This window comes from Parus major, chromosome 2, assembly GCF_001522545.3.
Source record: "Parus major isolate Abel chromosome 2, Parus_major1.1, whole genome shotgun sequence".
NCBI lineage: Eukaryota > Metazoa > Chordata > Aves > Passeriformes > Paridae > Parus > Parus major.
Genome location: NC_031769.1, coordinates 85,962,082 through 85,983,834, shown reverse-complemented (window position 1 = coordinate 85,983,834; position 21,753 = coordinate 85,962,082). Strand labels below are relative to the sequence as shown.

General features: G+C 38.0%; 1 protein-coding gene across 3 annotated transcripts in view; it reads left to right on the top strand.

The window, feature by feature from the left end:
- The window catches only part of TMEM245 (transmembrane protein 245), a 79,267-nt gene that overhangs the window by 37,649 nt on the left and 19,865 nt on the right, over nt 1–21,753 (top strand). For all 3 annotated transcript variants that reach the window (XM_015618538.3, XM_015618537.3, XM_015618536.3), the window contains 3 exons: nt 1,147–1,278; nt 8,215–8,337; nt 12,234–12,379. In XM_015618538.3, the coding sequence (XP_015474024.1) occupies nt 1,147–1,278; nt 8,215–8,337; nt 12,234–12,379 (401 nt within the window). The remainder of the gene's footprint in view (nt 1–1,146; nt 1,279–8,214; nt 8,338–12,233; nt 12,380–21,753) is intronic.

Here is a 21,753-nt window from a genome sequence, read left to right as displayed (position 1 = left end):
CAAATACAGAAGGCCTATTGGAGGGAGATTGTTGACTACTCATACATTTCTACTCTAAATTGCTAGCTCAAAAGAAAGATCTCTCTGTTGGCAGTGGATTGTTGTAGAAGGTTGCTAATTGTGCATCACAGCATGTAACAGTGCATCTAGAGAGAACTGGTAATAAGTGGAAAACGTAATGCTCTTAGATAAATCAGTGCAGGGACTGCACTTGGAATGTTATTTGCCATATGTGGCAAAAAAAAGATACTGTCATTTTGAATGCAGGATACCAAGGCTTAAAGTGTGCAGAAAATTTTAACAAGTAGTGGAATTCTCATTGTAAATATCAGAGTTAGTAACTTGAGAAGTCTCCTATTAAAGACTAGGATGTTGTAGTCGGCAGGTTTGCTTGAGCTTGCTTATAGAGAATTTTGGCATCCTCTGAAACACTTGTCACAGTCCCAGACTGAGTCAAATAGCCTCATTCAAAGTGGTAATCAGGTATGATTCACTGGACAATAGGCAACTTCATAATTAGGGAGGATCCACTTAAGTAATTAGCTGTTGTTTTATGGCCATGTCCTGTTGTTTTGTTGTGTTGCAGTTACAGAGGTGTGTAGTCAGAAAATATCCTTGTGCATCCAGTTTAGGTTTTGGGTTTTGTGTGATTGAACATTACCTGTAGAGAGGTAGAAAAGAGGTAGAAAGAAGTAGAGGTAGAAAGAAGTAAGAAAACTACTTGCTTGGACTTCTGCTTGCATTTTTCTTTATGGGCTATGCTGGGAAAACTTGTATGTTGCAAACACTAAATTATGTAGACAGTAACTGAAATCATTACCTCTTTCTTGTGTGCTTTCATTAAGAGCAAAATAGATACCGTTATATCAGAAAAGCAATAAAGTTAATTTTTAACAGAGGTGAATCAATACAACACACACATATGTAATTAAATGGGATAATTAACTACAGTTTTCTGTCAGATTTTAATTTTTCCAATGTACAGAGTATTTCCAGATATTTTTGGGGATGCTAGTTAGAGCAGCTCTAAGTATTTAGATGCATGTTGGATCTATTCCTCATTAAGAAAACATCAGTCTAAAGCATTAGCTTTTGACTATCTCATATCTAAATTTTATTTGAATGTCTATTTTCTTTGTTTTTGAGAATGTAACACATTCTGGAAGACACAAAGGACACAAATGGCACATAAACCGTCAAAACAGCTGGCTTGGAGATATTCTGGACTGGCAAGATGTTGCATCCTTTGTTCATGATAACATCGAAACATTTCTCTCCGTACGTATTCTTTGCACTTACTTTGAAATTGGCCTAATTTTTAACTGATAGTAATTTCTCTGTGGAGTGCCATAAGGTTATGGATTGAAGTAAATGGAAAATTATGGCTGTTAGTGTTATTTACAATTATCTAATCAATTATTGAAAGCTTATTTAAGATATAACTGTAAAATAAACAAAAATGTTTATGATAAAGAAGCTCTTGTACTTTCAGTATGGATACCAGCTTCCCAGACATCTTCCTGAGGCACATTGTTACCTGTGTCACCTGCAAGTTGATTCTCAATGCATTATTTTATGTAGTCTTTTCTCTTTAAAGAAGAAACCAATTGGTTTAGGTTATAACTAAAGAAGCTATTGACTTAAGAGGTTGTGAAAACAAAATCGAGCAATAAAAGCAAGGGTCTTATCTTTTTTTTTTTCCCCTCAAATTATTATTATTTGTTGGGTTGAAAGCAGGTTATTATTCTCTTCTTTTGTGAAAGTCCTGTGGAGAATGAAATTAATGTTTTACACAGTGTGAATTCCTGAATAAAAACATTTCACCTTATGAGGAGAAAAAGAGGAAGAACTAAAAGCAATCCAAATTGAAGTGCTTCACTAAAAAATCATGTTAAATCCAAAATGCTTAATACACAGAGTCAATCCCCAATATAGTCTATCTTTGACTTGAGCTGTTGTCATTACTAGAAGTATCTTCAATTTTGGAACACTATTATTTAAACCTATCTGCCACTATAGCATTCTAGTGGATGCAGTTAGAGCTAGTATTTGCCTCCAAGCAGTTCTTGATTTAGACTGATAGGCATGTGTGCTTTTTGTGTCCTCCCCCAATTGCTCCTTAAGTTGTTACAGCTTCTACTATAGACAAAGATGTGAGACAAGGAAGAGTTGAGAGAAACTTTGCTGCAGTAATCCTTTTTTCAGTTAATTATGAAATTTGCTTAATACTTTCTCAAAGTTAGCCATGCATGCTTGAGGCAGAGGGTTTAAAAATGCACAACACATCATGATTTAAAATAAATGTGGAGTTTCCTTCTAGGCAAGAGGCACAGAAGGAGGAGAAACTACCTGATAAGAGTGTGTCATTTGCAGCATTGCTGCACAGTGTTCAGAAACCATGATGTAAAGTGTGCTTCAGTAATCTAAGCAGACTAGAGAGAGGCGAAGCAAAGTGTAAAGAGAATAAATATTTAAGAATGAAAAACATTAATATTAAAATTTTCATCTAGCTAACATGATTGCTTTACTTCTAAAACTTGGTTTAGAAGTTCAAGAAAAAAGTGCCAGCAATTGACTTGCCTTCCTGTTTATTTCCAGGAACTATTTACTCATCAGCTGTGAGGAAACACCTGTCTTTATTCTCCATATACTCATGTCCTTAATAGCAGACTGTAAACCAGTCAGCTTAGTCTAAAGCTCAAACCCTGATTTCACATCCTTAATGAGCAGTGTTTTCTTTCCTGGCTTGCTCATCTACAGTGCATTGCATAAATATTACTCACACTAATATTTTAAATTAAAATTGACAAAACTACAGTCTCTGTTCTGGTTTAGGTCATTAAAACTTGGAGTTTATGAAAATAAGAATAGCTTTTGCTTAAGTCTGGTATGTTAAAGCAAGTTTCTTACCTAGCCTATGATACAAAGCAGCCTTACTGTATTCAGGATTTATGTTCTTACCAGAGCATGAAAACCTTTCTCCTGGTATTTTGAAGTGGAACAATGGGTTACTAGAATGGATTACTGAATTGGGAGGCGTTACTGTTTTAAATTATGTGAGTGCTTTTGGGAGCGTATGTTCTGGGGATTTAATTTTTCTTTTGCTTAAGTTCTTTAGTTTGGGTTTTTTGTTTCTTTGGTTTTTTTCCTATTTTATGGAACTTTGGGTGGGGTTTAGACCAGATTAGATGGGGCTTTGAGCAACCTGGTCTGAGGAAAGGTGACCTGCCTATGGCAGGACGATTGGGACCAGATGATATTTAAAGTCCCTTTCAACCCAGACTGTTCTATCTTTTTAATTCTTGTTTGAGTGTGTTGTTCATGGGGACAGTGAGGTTGAACACTTGAAATCAATGCTAGCTTGAAGTTCTTAAGAATATAGCAAGACACAATACAGTCCCAAAGCTGTGTTGACAGTTTTTTTTAATGTACAGATAATTTAAAGGCAATGAGATAGCTGTAAAGAACTGGGTAAAGAAGCGGATATACAGCTCTAATGAGATTTCCTCCACTTTTGGAAAAAGAATAAATGTGTATGATTACACTACTTGTATGTAACAAATATTTATGCATAGGTTGGGTTTACCAAAAAGTAACTGTCTTGCTAGCCCCTTCTTGGCTTTCTGAAGTATTTCAGAATAGAACAAATGACAGTTTTCTCTGAAAATACAGCTATTTGACAGTGTCATATTACAGCCACTAGCAGATAAGCTCTTCTCCACTGATGGAAGTCATAGGAAGTATTCCTCCTCCTTAACACAAGAAGGAGTGTTTGCTGTAAGAAAAATGTTAAGGCAAGACAGATGCTAGTTGTTCCCTTCAGGCTTTTCCTGTATTGGAAGAAATTTTCATTTTAGAGTTGAAAGTATATAATTGAATTACTGATGTAGGTGTGCTGGGGAATTGCTGGTGTTCATTTAATTTGTAACAACATGCATGGATTCAACTTTGCAACTTTGAGTATCAGGTAAAGCTCGGAAGGCTTCTGTGCCCCCTTCAAAATGTGCTGTTCATTATAGCAGTTATGCTTAGCTGTAGTTTGATGTAGGCAGACCTTAATTATTTTAAAGTAATTTATTATATAAACATGTAAATTGCTTGAAGATTTAATATGAAGATAAGCTCATAGTTTGCTTTTTTTCCTAAAGCTTTGTTGTTAGCAGCATTGCTGCCTTTTTCCAGTATTAGAAGCAGTAGTGTTAAAAACCAGCATAATATAATCAGTGATGTGTTTCTGAAGTGGGGTTTATCTCATCTCATTCTTTGCAGAGAGAGCAAGAGTGGAGCCTCACTTATTTTGCACCCCATACTCCACTCTAAGGAAGTGTATCAGATGGATGAAATAGGCAGCATGTAGCTGGACTATTAAGACTTAATTTCTGAAAAATAAAAAAAGACTCATTCTTTCCTCACTCATCTGCTCTTCCATTCATAACCCTTTTTCTCCATTTCTTGTATGCTTGTAGCATTAAGAAAGTGAATTGCTGCTGGCTAAATCTGAATGATGACTCAGAGCTCCCTTGATGTTACATGAGACATTGCTAACATCTTCTTAATTTGATCTTTTGGCTCCTTGCACAAGAATACTCATCATTTCACCAGCAGGTGGTATCTCATTCAGAGATCTCCCAGACAGGAAGACAGAAGACCTTTCACAAAGATACACAGCAAGTTTCAGCTTAGTTAGGTTTCCCTTTCCGTGCTTTTAGCATGACTGATCTGTGCATTTTAAATCAAGTCAGTTTCTCAAATATTTCACTGAGATACTACAAATCCTAATATTTTCTCTGGCTTCAGCAATTTCTTCAAGTAATTTCATAAGTTTATAGCAACTCAGTCCATTTCTCAGTAATATATCAACTAGCACGTTGAGTTGGGTTTTTTTTTTATCTTTGTGTCCAATTTTTTTCCCTTTATACAGAATGGAGTTAGGTACACAGTTTTATGTGACTTCCAGTTTTCTGACTTGAAGTTCTCAGCAAATTACTGTTCTGGTCAAGTGCCTTTTACCCTCATTTTCAGATGTTGACCAGTTTAAAAGTGGCCCAGAGGACACCCTAGATGCCTGAGAACATTGCGTACAGTTTTGCTTTCTTGTCTGTTACATATTGGAAAGGTACAGTAACTGATACTGATGGTAGCACAGTACAGTGTGATGTATAAGAGAGTCCTGAATTCTGTACAGCTTTGTAGCTCTTTTAAACACTGATCCCTTACAGCTGCTTACAGAGCAGTGGTCTGGGGAAAGAGGTTTTCTGTTATTTAATAGTAAAAAAGTAACTAAAAGTAATGTAACATTATTGCATAAATATTCACACTTTGTTGTGCTTTGCAGAACTCAACTGGGAAGGTGTTAACAGTTCTTTGTGTGTAGTAGGTGAGCTCATCAACTCTGCTGCAGTAGGCTCTGGGAATCAAACAGCATTATGAACTCTGAGGTGCAGCTGCATGTAATTTGATTTTGTGAGTGGTAGGGAAGTATTTGAGCACTTTCTGATACTGTATTCAGTAATGATTCATGTCTGCTATGTCTGTCTCCTCACCTTAGCTATGAAAAGCTTGTATCTTGAAATTTTAATGGTACATATGTGTAACGAGGAATTACTCTCATTGGAGACGAGTCCTAAAAGATGCAGTTGCTTTCATAGGACATACCAAAGCTGTAGAAAGGCACTATCTGCACTTAGTCTAAAGCAGATGCTGGTGATAACTAGTCCTACAGTTCCAATTACTGACTCCACCAAACAAGGATGTTCACTTAGGAGAACCATTCCTTATGCTAATTGAACAGCCTGATACCTACATTTAAACTACCTGCAGTTGTACATTCCTGGTTATCAGCCCTCTGGATAAAGCTTCTAGGGAAAGTGTTCAATAAATCCTGCCTATACTGGAGAAACATCCTATTTTGAGGAAAACTTTCACAGTCTCACAAATTCTGTGCTCTCCTCTGGCAGATGGAAGAAGTTCCTCTCCTTGTGAACTCTCACTGGTATCCGTTCAGCTTACCTGTTGCGAATGAGGGTTTTAACAATTGCTGTGATTACTAGTCAGAAGGCTCTTAAATCCAGCTAGTTTTACTCTTTGGAGCAAAACTTTACTAGACCAATTTTCATTAACAGCATGCTTCATGCCAATGATTTGCTTAACAGTCTCCTTATCATTATCATTATGTACTGAAAGTGGTCAGTCCATAAAAAACATGTCCTACATGATCTGTGAGGCTAAAAAGCCATCATGATGGCACTGTGTAGTTAGCACCAATAGAGGCTGTCCTTAATGATCTGAGTCACAAGAGTCTAAATGATCTGATTTAAGAGCTCTTACATATGCAAAGCTGGAACTTGATGGGCATAGTTTTCCCTCAAATTAAGGAGTTTGTCCTTTCATAAGGTGTTTTTGTTCTGGACAACTCCCACCCCTTGACCCCTGACCTGCACTATATGCTGTGATACTTGGGAAAAGTATTACTTTTCCAGGTCATTACAGGTGCCTTGTCCTGTTGTTAGCCTGTTGTGTTTTTACCCCCCTTTCTTAGTTCCTTCTTAATTTTCTTGAAGGAAAAGCAGTCCTCCTAGCTCGTATTGTTGTGCATCTTCAATGCTTTCTTACTGAAAGCACTGCTCATGTTTAAGAGGCCTTTGTTTTCAACCTGTATCCCTATTTTCAAGGCCTTTGCTGCTGTTCTGTGATTCAACTCCACACTATAGCAGAAGACCTGTGGCACAGAAGCTCCTGTTCAAATGCCAAGTTCTAGTAAAAAGCTTAAATATCTGTGAGGGAACCTTGCATACAACTTACGGCCTGCTATTAGCAATGGTAGCGATATCCTTCCTAAATACCAGCTGGAAGGCCTGTGCTTCAGCTACAAGCCATTCCCTCAGAATTCACTGTCCTCTGTGTCTGCAGTCCTCATGACATAATGTGCACATGAAAATGGGCACATGAAATGCAGGAATTTGGTGCACTGCCGCACCCCCAGAATGAATTCATAGTCCATAGAAGAAGCAAAGGGACAGGTACCAGTGGGAGAACATTTTTTAGCAGTGTCCTCTTTGCTTCTAGCCTCTCTTGAATTCTCAAGAGACACTAATAAAATCTGTACAAAAGATGATCTTTAACATCCATAATTCCCATTAAATAGTAGGAAGCATGAACTGAATTGGTCTTTCTGTGTTGTAATTCCCTGTCATTTCCTCCAGCCCTTATTCCTTCTCCAGTTCACGCCTAATGAATTATGTTTAATATGATTCACTCCTAAAGGAGAGGAGATCACATGCTTACACTCCTTTGTCTGCTCTACAAATGCTGACTACTTAGGAAGGGTTTTTTTTTGTTTTTAGGGAGTTTTTGGTTGGTTGGTTTTGTTTTAATTCAGTCTAATTGTGATTTGTTAAACCAAGGCTTACAGTTGCTAATTTTGAAGTCTTGTCTTATGGCTTTGAACCTGAAGAGCTTTTGTGTCAGAGCTTTTACAGTCTTTCCAGTTACATTAGTTAGTCTGAAAGAAGACTTGTTTGTGATCTTGCTTCTTTTATATGTTAGAATCACTTTGGCTTATACATTCTTACTGTATTCCTTCTGGATGAAATATTTGTTTGAAACTAGTGTGCATTGCATTTAGGATGCCTCTATGTGCCTTCTTTTGATGCATCAAAACTAGTCTTTACTGTATGTAACCATAAGCAATTGGTTCCCCAAGCCAGTACAAGTTTTAGTAGATTATCTAATATTGTTGGATTTATTTTAAGTAATTACTTGACCAACTGATGCAGCCTTATTCAAAATCACAACTTCTGCATTTCTCTGCAAATATTATTAAAAACATGCATTTCATTACCATGAAAGCTTTTAACATCAAATTTATTGAAGTATTAATTTGATTATTTGACTGGGAGCATCAGATTTATTTCTACCCAGTTCTGCTTTTGAAAAGGTGAATATTTTCTCCCAAGACAAGATCTATTTGACAGCAGCTTTGAATATTGAGAGAAAAATTCCAAAAACCGTATAATCAGCTACATAGAAACTTATATTTGATAAAGTGGACGTTTTCACTTGATAGAACCTGCTGCAGTGTAGGAGTGAGGGAAGATGATTTTCTTTTAAAGTGATCTTTGCATAGCTTGATGGAGATGAATCACTCAGCAAGTAATTCTCTGTCCTTGCTAATAGCACCCAATGTCTAACTGTGTCTTCTCCCTCCTTTTTCAGATCCTCGAGTCTCTGTGGATAGTGATGAGTCGCAATGTGAGCCTCTTGTTTACCACGGTTACAGCATTAGTGACAATCCTCTTCCACAGTGGGACAGCTCTTCTCAATTTTGTGCTTTCAGTGGTAAGTAGTATGTCATTGATTTATGTGGTCCATTTTACTGGAGTAACCTAATTGCACATATTGTAACAATGAAAACTCAAACCTAAAGCATTGATAAAATCTTCTAAACTTATCTAATACCAAGATTCTTTAAGATTTTACAAATTTGCTTTTTATTTGGAATCATTCTTGATGAAGGGCAAGATTAGGAGGTAGTAAGTCTTCCTGTCATTCTATTAGTGGGAAATTCTTGTTTCAGGCCTTGAAGGTACTAAGCTATAGCTTGTAATATCTTGCATATAACTGCTGAGGAAATCTTATGCTATGTCTGCATAAGCATATCTCTGTACAGGGCATTGCTTTCAGGAGATGGAAAAAAAAAATTGCAGGGAAATCACCAATTTAGTTCTCTAGTTGTCATATAAAAAAAAAAAAAAAGATTGCATGAGAGTATTTTATTTCTTCTTTAGTCCACAGCTTCACCCAAGATGGCACATATAAAACTGTGTCCAAAAAGTTAGCATACAAAAATTGCAAGCTTGGGAATGAATTGCCAGTGATTTCAAGGCACTCAGGCTCAGATGCAAAATTTATTTTCAGATGCCTTATGACTTCTAAAAAGTTTGTTGTATGCTGTTGCTGTGATGCATGATCCTGACTTTTTGTCTTGCAGCAGAGTCCTGCCTCTTGCTGGGGCACAGTGCAGTCAGCTGAGGTAGTTGGGATCTTGCTGTGTTGTAATTCTTAAAAATTAGATGCTTGAACTGTACTTTTATTTTTTCATTTTTCAGGTTTCCTAGTTGCTACAGAAAAGTTTGGAGTGGCACAAACTAACTTAAATTTTCCAACAAGATAATGCTCAAAGTGGTTAACTTTTCTACTGATTCCATTTCAGTCTGGTTTTAGTCATCTTAAATAGAAATTAAAATACTGAATTTTATGTTATGTTTTAAAGTTTGTTCTTTAAAGCATGGAAATAATGGACACCTTGTTCAAAACCTCCATTTTTGAATAATACATCATCTATCAAAATATTAAGTAGGAATGTTGATCTGTGTATCACATCCATCCATGATCCAGTAAGACTGTGTTCAGATCTTCAACAGACTTATGAAAACTGATTAGTTACAGAAATGTCACTTGTATTTCACTTCTGAATACAAGTTCCTATCTGCACACACATGCACGTGGATGTATGTGTATGCCTTTGTGTGGGTGTATAATTATGCACATGTTTACTCACATATGCACAAACACTTTCATTCATTCTGCTCATATTGTGTTACAAAGTTTGGAAGAGAAAAAGCTCCATTTGGCTCATGGGCATCTACAGTCCTGCAGGGAATGCACAGATTTTGAATGCTGTTAAAACACACAACTAAACAAACAACCAGAAAATCCAAAACAAGCAAAAAACTCCCAACAAACAAAAACCCTGAAGCTTTTCAGCAGAAAATAGAGAATGAAAAGCAGATACAAAAATATTTACTGAATCAGTGAATCTAATTCACAAGCAATTAGGTTGTGTATTTCCTGACACCTGTGGAAATGTTGAATTATGCTTTTGGGTAGAGAGTGCTTACCCAGGGTTTTCTCCTTGAATTCAGTCTATGCCTTCTCAATTTAGAGTATTTAATGTTTTCAGCTACAGGACAAATTCTACAGCATGAAATTGTAATCCATCAATCGTTTAACTATGGAAAGGTCTTACTGTTTTGTCTTTGGTAAATTCTTCCACATAGTCATTGGCAGGATCTTAAATTGTTGCTTAGGAAACAATTTAGGTATCTCAGATATCCTGTAAAAGAGGTCTGAAAACTTTTAGCGTCCTGTTGCTCTAAGACAGTACATATCTTTTGGTGTTGAATGTAGTATTGAGGTTATTCTACTTTTTGGAAGAGTCAAAAAGCCATTTGATAATACATTATAATATTCTGTGACTGCAGCTTCTTTTTGCATGTCTACACCTATTGTGCTAAAGGAAATATGTTAATTTTCCAAAAGGCAGATACTACAAAATTCAGTTAATTTTGTATGGTGCTGTGGTTACATCCACCTTCTTCTAGCAGAAATTGAATAGGGTTTGTACATTTTCCTGGCTTGTAATTCAGCTTAACATCATTTTATTCCACTGCTGTTCATTCTCAGCCATCGCTTTGGCTTTTACCCTTCAGGTGTGTATGTCTTTCTTGTGTCTTCTTAAAAAAACAAGTTTCTTCTGTAAACACTGGGGAAGAACAGTCAGGATAAGCAGATATTATACTTACTGTGCTTAGAGCAATGTGCTGCTCTCTGTGTTGAAAACTGCACATGCAGAAGGATCTGTAGGCTGAGCTCAGTGGAAGACACAACATCATCCAGGTGCCTGATTCAGTATAGAATTTTCTAGTGAAATCAGGAAATATTATAGTAGCTTAGAAATGGCAGAGCCCATCAAGGAAGAAAAATAATTGCAGAATTACAAAGGATGTTAAAATGTGATTTTAAGATTCTCTTACTTGAAGCTGTTACAAAATGTAGCTAATCCTGCTACTGAAACTAGATTATTTCCCATTAAAGCAAGGCTTAATTATTGTTACTATTTTTTTTAAGCTCAAAATGAATGATAACAGCATGCTATTGAAATCTGCTAATATAATTACTTGTTTTATTAGCTAGATTGGTTTATCTCCCAAGGCAGATGCTAAACACCTGGGGAAATGGAATATAGCCTAAGCTAATATATGTTTTGGACAGGGGTCATTACAGGTCAATAGTTGAATGTGACTTTCAAGTTAAAGTCTGTGAGGGTAGAGTAGGGGGAAAATGGTAGTAGCATTTTACTGAGTGTAAAGAAATTAGGAGCAGAGACAGATGTCATTTTGAGATTGGTTATGATATATTGCAATGCTGCCTGCATTTTGTTTTCTGAGCATTTTCAGAGGGATTGAAGGAAAAGAGCATGAGGTGTCTGCAAACTGGATAAAATGCTTGAAAGTAAGAGATTTATGGGGATTAGCTCAGATTATAAACTGTTTGCCATATTAAAAAAAGATTAAGATGTGGTTTATTCTAGAATACAAGTAGGTTGGAAACAAGGAAAGTGAAAGAATTCATTTTAATCTTGGGAGAAAAGAAAAATATCTGAGTCTTGTGCACGAAGCAGATACAAGCCATAGTGTACGCTTCTTGCATAAATAATGGATTTTTCTTGTTTGAGGTATTCTGTTTCGAGATGGACACAGTTCTGTGATTTATTCTTAACTAAGAAGTTTCTGAGGCCGCTAACAGGAAAATAAGAGAAGCACAGTTGACTGCAACATAGAGGAAGTTAATCCAATCTGGTTGTAATTCTTTTGTCTTTTAACTGAAACTTCTGTAGTTTGAGATTCATCATCAAACTCAGAGGAGGAATATTCACTTAGGATTGCCATCTTAACATGAAATTTATGATTGTGAATTTTTGTGTAATGCATATCTGATACTCAGCTGCATAATGACTCTTGGGACAGCTCAAATTTACTTGGCGGTTTTGTTTGCTTGTTTTGAGAATAGATATAACTATTCAGCAATTTTTTGATCTGTTAAACATGCTGAAAAAGAGCCAAAGAACACAACAACTAGAATGTTGATCAGCATTCTAGTTGTTTGGTCTAGATGTGACTTTGGAGAGGGGCTGAATAGAGGTAGAAATTTTACAATGTCTAGATGTAAGTGTTAAGTCATTTTTGGAGCAGAGGAGGAAACAATTATTTCAGCTCTGTTTTTCTAAATCCAGGCTTGTAGGAATATCTTGTTCCCTTCCAGTAAAATTCAATATCTGAAGCATAGCTTCAATACTATGAAGTATTACTTCATAGTATTGAAGTAATACTATATACTCCAATTCTATGAAATATTTATTACCTTGTAATTTAAAACTTCAATTTGTTTTGCAGGTGATTTTTCTGACTACGCTGTTCTACCTGTTGAGCTCCAGTGATGAGTATTACAAGCCAGTAAAATGGGTGATAAGCCTGACACCTTTGTCTCAGCCAGGTCCCTCCTCAAATATAGTTGGCCAGTCTGTGGAGGAAGCAATAAGGTATAGTGCTGATTTCTTGTCCTTTGTTGAAGATTCTTCTTTAAATTTGATGTTCAACTGGAAATAATTAAGAATTGCAACAGCTTGCATTTCAAAGATGAGTTGCAATAAAGATTTCAAGAACCTAGCATTGATGATTTCTCCCCCACTTTGATTGTTAATAAAGCAACTTGATTGGACATGGCTAAAATTTTTCAGAGGTCTGTGCTGTCATGAATATTAGTGTTATGTAAATCTGCTACACCCATGACATCCCTAATTCATCAGGAAGCAGTGTTTGTGGTTGTGTTGGCAGTAACAGCTGATGCAGCTCAGTAGGAGCAAATGCATGCAGGAAGACAGTAGAAATGGAGGACCTGACAGCAGTGCTGTACGCAGTTCAGAATTATTTCGTTTGAAGTATTTTGTCTAATATCAGAGAATAAGTACCCATTTGTACTTGGAATATATTAGATACACTTCTGGAGTGTATTTTCCAGTTCAGTTTCACCTGAAAGAAATCTAGTTCATGATCTCCGTAAACCAAATTCAACATCAAAGGGAACACCAGGGGAGCGCTCTCCTTATCACACTTGGAACACTAGGTGGGCTGCACCTACAGAGTGCAACCACAGTGTTTCATGCTTAGTCACCATTTTTTTTGTGTTGGCTCTAATTTAATTTAAGTAATTTAATTATTTCATTAATTAAAGGAGAATTTTTTAATGTTTTAAATATGGTTCGTAAAGATTTCACAGTAAAGCTGTTTTGGGGTGTTGCAGTAAAGTTCATTCATCACAGATGAATGAAATCACCTTTCAGCTGTAGGCAACTTGAAACACTGATATGCTGGTAATGTAATAAACTGGATTTTAAATAAGGTGTTGAAGTCATAGTGTACTTTTTAAAAAGTTGATGGTCTGGACAAAGTGAACAGACTTTGTGCTGAATTCTGTATAGCCGTTGCCTCTTACGCCACTGCTTTCTGTGTCATCTTGTGCATACATACAATACATGAGTAGGCTTTAAACTGGGGAGGTATTAAAGATGCTTTCCAAACTCATTGCTAAATGTTTGCCATTTTAACAATGGCAAGGTTATATTATGTTGCATAGGATCTTGAACAAGAGTGCTAACTGCTGTAGTCATTTGAAATGAAGGGGCAGTTCAGGTAGAAAGCAACAGATTTGGAATTCTGCCATAAAGTTAATAGCCTTTCTCTTGACTGACTGCTATTGAGTTTTCATTGATCACATGGTTAGTATCTCAGTTCTGTCTTTTCTGAGTAGTGTGAGTGGATTTAGAAACTGATACTTGTCTCACAAATTGTTCTCTTTAGCCCATGGTAGAGGGGAACAGTGTGGAAAAGTAGGATATGGTTTATCTGGGCATGCATACTATGTGAGGAGGATTGTATTAAATGCAGTTACAAGCTTACAGGTATGTGACATATGTGACCTAATGTATTTCTCAGAATTGGAATGGAGGAAAGAAAGAAAATCATTTTAGAGAAGCCACAGGAAAATGAGTAGGAAAGAGCCAGCATGCATCAGTAACTGCAAATATGATGGGAAAAAGCCAGTGTTTGGAGAATCTGGAGAATGTGGAAGGGGAAACAGCTTGTCATACACAAGGGACCTCAGTCTGTGTATTCACTAAGCCTGAATCAGTCACTCATATTTGGTTGGAGTAGCCTGTACTTGGTGCATTATTTGAATTCTTTGGAATGATTCTTCTGAGATTTTCAGAAGTCCCTCGCTTCTCAGTTGTACCTAAGGATTTATCCTAATGATTCTCCATTAGCTTGCATTCCACTCAAAACTTACTGTGATCTTCAGTATGTAAATATGGTGAGTGTCTTAACAATTTCTCATTAATTTATCCATGCCCAATCTGTTGCCATATGAAAAACAATTGCTACTTCAAGCCCTGTCTTTTGTCCCAGAGAAGCAATAATTCTTTCTTTTTGGAGATGAGTTGTTGTTGCGGGAACATAAAAATGGCTTTTTCACCTCATCTGTAAATGGCATGCAAAATGGATGTTAGTGCTTGGTTGTAAGATGGAAAAGGCTCCATTTGTGTTATGAATTGTCAAATAATGAAACATCTGTAGTTGTTTTCATCATTGGACTATGACAGCATTACATAGTATGAATTCACCCTCAAAATATCCATGCTTTCAAGTTGACCAAAAAAATTAATAAATCTCAAAAGTCATCAGCTGTGTTCCAGCTCCCACCACTCTTCAGCAGGACATGTGTAGTGGTTTACATTCACTGATTTGAGTTTCCTGGCCAATGCACCAATTAATGTGGTGGGTTTAGCGCTGGCTAAACCAGTGCACTTATTCATTTCTTGCTTGAGATATGGATTAGGAGGAGGGCAAAACAGGCTCAAAACTTAAATAAAAGGTATAAAGAAAACTTTATTAACAGAAGAATAAAAATAATCAGACTAAAACCTTCAGAATACCTTTCGTCCCCTCACCCGACTTCTTTTATTTCCCAACTGACAATGTAGAGACCAAACCTGTGATTTTAAATCAGTTACCACCTCTACAATAGTCTTTCATCAGTTCTTGTAGGGAGAGGAGCTTTCTCTTGCCATGCCATGCATGGAGACTTCTCCGCAAGAAACAGTTCTCTCATGGCTTTTAATTTCCACAAGTAGAATCTGCCCAGGAAATAATTTTCAACCATGAAATTCCTCCCATTTTCCCAGCCTTCCCACAGCTGAGTTAATGGGCCATGTCAACTTACAGGGTATTATTTTAAGGATGAGCTGCTCAAAGGCAAAGGTTCTCTTCATCTATCTTTGAGATTACCTTAATCTCTGGGAACAGAGGTCTTCTTTCCCTGGGGACAAAGGGTCTTCATCATTCTCATCTCTCTCTCTGTTCAAGCTTCTCATGGGATCACAACTCCTCAGCCTCTACTCTGCTTCATTATGGATACCTCTGCTCACATCTACAGTTTGAGCACTCCATCCCCCCATACTTTCTCATGAAGTAAAGGAGATATTCCAGTATATCATAGTCCATCTCCATGGCCTTACCAAAAGAACTTTCAACCTCAATACTAGAGCATCTCCTCATCCTCCTTCCATCTGGGACTTGTCTCCTTCTTTACTGACACTGGTGTCTTCACGTTGTCTTTCTACATGTCATCACTCTGTCCTTTTCTCTCCCTTGAGTGAGGATCAAGGTTTGCAGGTCCCATCTCTGTAGTAAAAGAATTAATATCTTGTCCAGGCCTGCAGATGGCTGAAGCAGTCACAGTGATGGATTTCAGGCTGCACTGGGCTGCTCCCTCTGCCCAGCAGCAGCTGGGGCTGTGTGGGGGCCACGGCAGAGGGGGCCTGGCCCGGCCCAGAGCCACTCCCTGGGCCTGGTGGACCCCGGCTGGGCATGGGCAGCAGGGGCAGGGCTTAGTGTCAGCCAGATGTTAGTTGTGAACTGGCCCAGCTGTGGCTGGGGCCCCGTGGCCTCCAGTCTCCCTGCCCCAGCCAGGCTGTGCAGGCCACAGTGGAGCAGGGCTGGCCCCACCAGAGCTCAGTTACCTTTCAAGGCCAGAAGCAAGAGAAAGATTTCCTGGGCTTGCCTGTTTTTAAAATGTAGAATTCACAGAGGTGGACCCAGCTTCTAAATGGTTTAATAGGTTGTCAATTCTCAGAGCTAGCCAGCTATTGGTGTTCTCCAGGCACAGAGGAAGCTCTTAGCAGCTTCTCTCAGGAAAATCACTGCTGTGGGTTGTTTCTTCCCTCTTCACCAATATCAATTAATGCAACACCAGCACAACATATCATATGCACAAAGCTAGGACAGCATCTAAGCAGTCCTGTCTAGAGGGCAGGAATTGTCCTGGCAGGAGACAGACCTAATCTCTCTGTTGTACATAAACCAAATGATATAATCATCCTCCATGTTGTCAGTCACTTCTGTGCTCTTTTACTTAGACTGTGTTTGTGAAAAGCACTAGGAAACTTAGATGTAATCAAGAAAGTCTGTTCCCTTGTGTGCTTTGCCATTTATTTCAGAGGGAAAGGGCAAGGGGGAAAGGAGGGCAATTGGCAACTCATTTCTGTAGCCCAAGAAATCCCTTATTTTACAGATGTTACCCAGCAGGGTCTTTAACAAAGAGCTTTTCCCAGTTCAGTTTCTCTCACTGGAACTGTGCCGTGGTTTTTGTTGTTTTTTTATTTTATGGACTATAAATAGCTATATATTTTATAAATACTTTCATAACTGCTTTGATGATGAGTTTGAAAATACAGTGACAGTTCTCTGTTCACACAAATAGATTTATGAGCAGTATAGGGGTAAGAGCAGCTTTCCAGGCTGCTTTGAGCCAACTGTTGAATCTTAATGTTTCTGCCAAAATACCACAGATTATAAATTTGAACTTGAGTAGCAGGAAAAAGTAGGTGCAGCTGTGGTGACACTATAGGAGTTTTGAAGAAGCTCCACCCAAGGGCAAGTTGTGGGAAAAGCATGAGCCTTGCTTTGAGGAGGTGACTGTCCTAGTGGGACCAGAGGACAGCAGTGACTGACACTTGCTCTGACTTCAGGAAGACTCGTGACAGCTTCCCACAGTAATCATCTGGGTGAGCATGAGCAGCAGAAGGGGACGGCTGTAGGAGCACTGCTGTGTGCCCAGCAGGACAAGTTCCAACTCTGGGAATGCTGCTGTTAGTGGTATGACTCAGGACAGTGATGGTGCTGTTGCTGGTGATGGTCTGGAGTGAGAGCTTGGGTAATGGTGTGAGAGTCATCTTCTGCATGGCTATGGGTGTCCCTTCCCATCTGTAGAAGGCAGGACAGCTGATGGAAGGATTCCCTTGCCATGTGGGGAAAGCAGCAGCTTAATGGAAGGAAAGTTCTCTTTCCCAATCCTTCAGGCCTCAGTGCTGAAGAGATGACACCTTTTCATGAGGGACAGTGGGAAAGAAGGGGCCGTGCAACCCTTGACAGTCAACAAAAGAGTACTTTTCTAGGTCTCTCTAGGGACTGGAAGGCAAATGGCAATCTAAGGGGCTATTTGCTGCTGGTTTGGTCTTTTTCCATGTTGTGAATGTGACTGAAAGCTGGGAATTTGCATTTACCCCAGATACATGCCTTTGACTGAGCTTTCCCAATTCTCACAGGCAGTGCCACCTGCCTCCAAGCAGCCCTCCACATGGGAACTGGCAGTGTTTGAGCTATGGAACAAGCAGAGATTTGCCAATTGGTCATAAACCAGCTTTCCCAATTTTGCGTTACTTTCATAATGAAAATGCTCCTATGATTTTAGACTAAACACTTGTGTGCGCTTTGTTGTCATATACTGCACTTGCTTCTCCTCATTGTTGCACCTTGTGGAAGGCAGAATTTAATCTACAGGGAAGGGGAGAGGTCAGTAGTTATATGATGATTCCCTAAAACACAGCAGACAACTTTGGAGGAAGATTACTACCAATGGCATATGTGACCGCAGAGATTTCTGACTGATATATGAAGTACTGGTTCTCTTTCAAATCAACCAATGAATTCAGAATTCCATGCTGGAATTTCATGAGCCATTGCCTGTAAATGAGGTGGGAAATAAAAATTTAGGAAAGTTATAATAATCCCAAGTACTGCTAGTGCATCAGCAATAAAAGAGCTTCTGTTCTCTAGCAGTTTTGGTCCTTCAAACCCAGTTGTTTTCCTTCTTTGGTTTGCAATCTCAGGTCTTTCTCAGTCTAATTTTCTTGGTGCGGCCACATTTCATTACTCTTTTTTTCTTCTTGAGATACTCTTCATTTGTCCTTTGCATTTCATCTCTCCACAAGTTTTCTTGGGGTTTGGGTTTTTTTTTTTTCTGTTTTCCATATTGCATAAGTGGGTATCAGGATAAAAATGTGATGGATTACAAAGGTAATATTTCATCATGTGCAAGAGTCTGCCTTGACTGACAGTGGTGGTCAGTTGCCTGTAAATATAGTAAATACATGATTTACTTTGAGTGATAAGTCAGCCATAGGAACAAAGAAAGGGGAAAGGGAGAGGCCTGAGGACTGTGGCAGAAGGATTATTCCAGACTAGGTTGAGCTGCAGGAATTCTTTTGGCACCACTGTGTCAGGTTTAGGAAGATGATTTGCTTTAGAAACATGAGGACCACTTGGACCAGTTTACTGTATTTAGATAATTTTAATCCTCAATTGTAGTTAGTGATTTTTTTTATTGTAGCTATAATTAATAATGTAGTATTTTGAAGGCTGAGGGGAATCATTATCTGCCCATAACAGTGTGGGAATTCCTTTGTTCAGATGGGTACTGTAAAATAAAGTAGGTTCATGAGTAATCTACTTTATTGCTTAAGTAGGAATATTTTATTCTTTACCCTTGCAATAGGGAGGGGGTGCTCTTGTCTGGATTTTTATTTTTGTTTCATTTTTGTCCTGAATGGATGAAGCAGTAAGTCTCCAAATCACAGGTTTCCAAGTAGTAGCATGCACACCTTTGCCTGAACCATTTTCCTTTCCCTGAGCAGCATGTCGTTCTCTTCCTGAATGCACCATACCCTTCTTCCCTGAAGCTCCCATTCTGCTTGCTCTGGTGGAGATATTGCACATTACTAAGTTGCATGTTCTCACGGCCTCAGTGCAATTTAGTGTGTGCGATACTTTCACATGAGTGCATGCACACGGGTATGGCTGTGGCTTAAAGTTACTGCAGCTTGCAGTTTTGGTGGGGCCTAATTACATTGTGAAATGGTCTTAAACCCAGATCAGTGTTTGAGTGATGCCTTGAAACGTGTTAGTGGAAGTTTGTTCTGTAATGCCAGGAAGATGAGTACTGTTTGTTTTCAATTTGAGAAGGGTTATCATTATTTGCTTCATTTTCTTCATTTGCCATGCACACCTCAAATTTGATCAGATGTTTCGCTGGTTATAGAAAAGTTACTTAAAATACTAAATATTTCTAAAAAGGAAATTGTTATCCTTGGCTGAAATTGGTTAGAAAGTCGAAAGAAAAATGTGATGTGAAAAAAACCTAGAGTGTCTTGATGGATAAAATAGGTTCTTAATGAAATTTCAACTTTTATTTATTAACATCTAAAGAGATCTGTAAAGAGCTAGCATACAAACAAACAAACAAACAAAAATTCTCAGCTGTTTAAACATCTAATTGGTTTGCTGTGGCATCCTGGCAGTGATTATGGAGAAAATGAGACAATGATACAATTCCCACAGAAAACAATAATCTTCCAGCATGTTAAGCTAATGCTTAGAAAAAGCAAAATGTGTGATCTTGTTTATTTTACTGCAACATTAATAATTTCTTTCAGATTAATTTTTCAAATATAACAGTTAACTGATTATGTTTTGACACAATTTTTGCATGCAGTGAATGTTCTTTAGTAGCAGGAGTTACTTCCTGCTGAAATCTTTTGTAACAGGAATGCATTTAGTAGGACATTAGTGAATTTTTTCAGGCTTTACTTATGGTGTATGTTATGAGATGGAAATAGAATTGAGCAGTTGTCCTAATGATTCTGTCTTAATCGTGAAGCCAATGGCATCCTGGCTTGTATCAGCAACACTCTGGCCAGCAGGACCAGGGCAATGATTGTCCCCCTGTGCTCGACACTGCTGAGGCCACACCTCAAGTCCTGTGTCCAGCTGTGGGCCCCTCGATGTAAGAAGGACATTGAGGTGCCTGGAGCATGTACAGAGAAGGTTAACAAAGCTGATGGAGAGTCTGGAGCACAAGTCCAGTGAGGAGCAGCTGAGGGAGCTGGGGGTGTTTAGCCTGGAGAAAAGGGGACTTGGGGGGACCTTATCACTTTCTACAACTGCCTGAAAGAAGGCTGCAGCCAGGTGAGGGTCAGCCTCTTCTCCAAGGCATGAGAGGAAATGGCCTCAAGCAGCACCAGGGAAAATTCAAGTTGCACATAAGGAAGAAGTTCTGCACAAAAAGAAGTTGTCAAGCATTGGAGTGGACTGTCCAGGGAGGTGGTGAGATCACCATTCCTAGAGGTATCTAAGAAACGACTAGATGTGCCATTTAGTGTTATGGTTTAGTTTATATAAACCATATGGTTTACATAAACCATAGTTTATGGTGGTGATGGATCAAAGGTTAGACTTGATGATCTTGAAGATCTTTTCCAACCTAAATGATTGTATAATTCTCTAATGAACTAATTGCCTAGTTTAAGCTGTGAATAACAGACAAAACATATTTTAATTACATTGAAGAAAGGAAAGCTTCAGTTGAGTTATTGGAAAAAGAGTAGAATGTGGTCTGTAAATCTATGAGAGATGCCACATTCATATGCTGAACCAAACTGGCAGTAACCATAACCTGATTATCTTAGTGGGGTAGATAGTAGTATTTTTAGGCTTCCTATTTTAGTAGCAATAAACACATGACTTGCTCACACCACTTTTTTAGTCTTAAGTATTCTCATATTTCCAAAAAGAACCACCATAGGATTCATCTTTACATGTACTTCCTTTTATACAGAAAATACTTGTCCTTAATCACCAAACCTGTCTATGCATTGCTGTATGTATACGTGATTTCAGTCAGTTATTCAAAGAATATTTCAAAGAAAATTAGATCTTTGAAGAAAATTTCAGAAAATAATTTATTTGCTCATACTTAATCTTTACTCCAAAATTTACCTAAAACTATGAAAAAATGTTCATTATTATATACATGTAATTTTGGTGAAGCGTGTCACAGTCTGTAAATGTAATCTGAATTTTACATTTTACTACCTCTAGTTCACAAGATTATCTAAGTGCATAACCTGATGCTGAAACAGACAGTTATGGTCTCTCTGCCCTGCAGGCTATTACCAAACACATTGAGAGGCTGCTGAGAACTCCTGGCTTTATGAGGGACAGTGCTGATATTTTGCCATTGGCTTCTTTCATATTCCAGATGGTGTGTTCTGTATGTTCTAACAGCAGTTCATCTTGGTGCATATTTCTCGTGTGTAATTCTGTGGCTGTCCAGTGTTTTTTAAGACTGAAAATATCTGTAGGTGTGCAGAAGATGTGGGTTAGTGCATGTGCGAGCATGAGCACACTTAAACACATAAGCAGATTTCCCTGCAATCTCTGAGAGTAATGTAACTACACTGCATCTTAGGTACTAGTCCCTTAATTATGTGTTACACATAGGCTTTTATATATATACACACTACTTTTGTTTACTACAGCACCAACTTTTCAAAAGTTATTTATATGTCAAAACCTATTTGAATGAAAGGTTAATTGGTAATGACAAACTGTATCAGCAAAGAGTGTGATGCTTAAGTTACATCTGGAATTTAGATCAGCCAGTTAGCTTTTCTCTTTGCTTCTACAACAGGCTAACTGGAAGGGATGGAAAGAAAAAGATTGTTGAAAGACTTAATTAAAT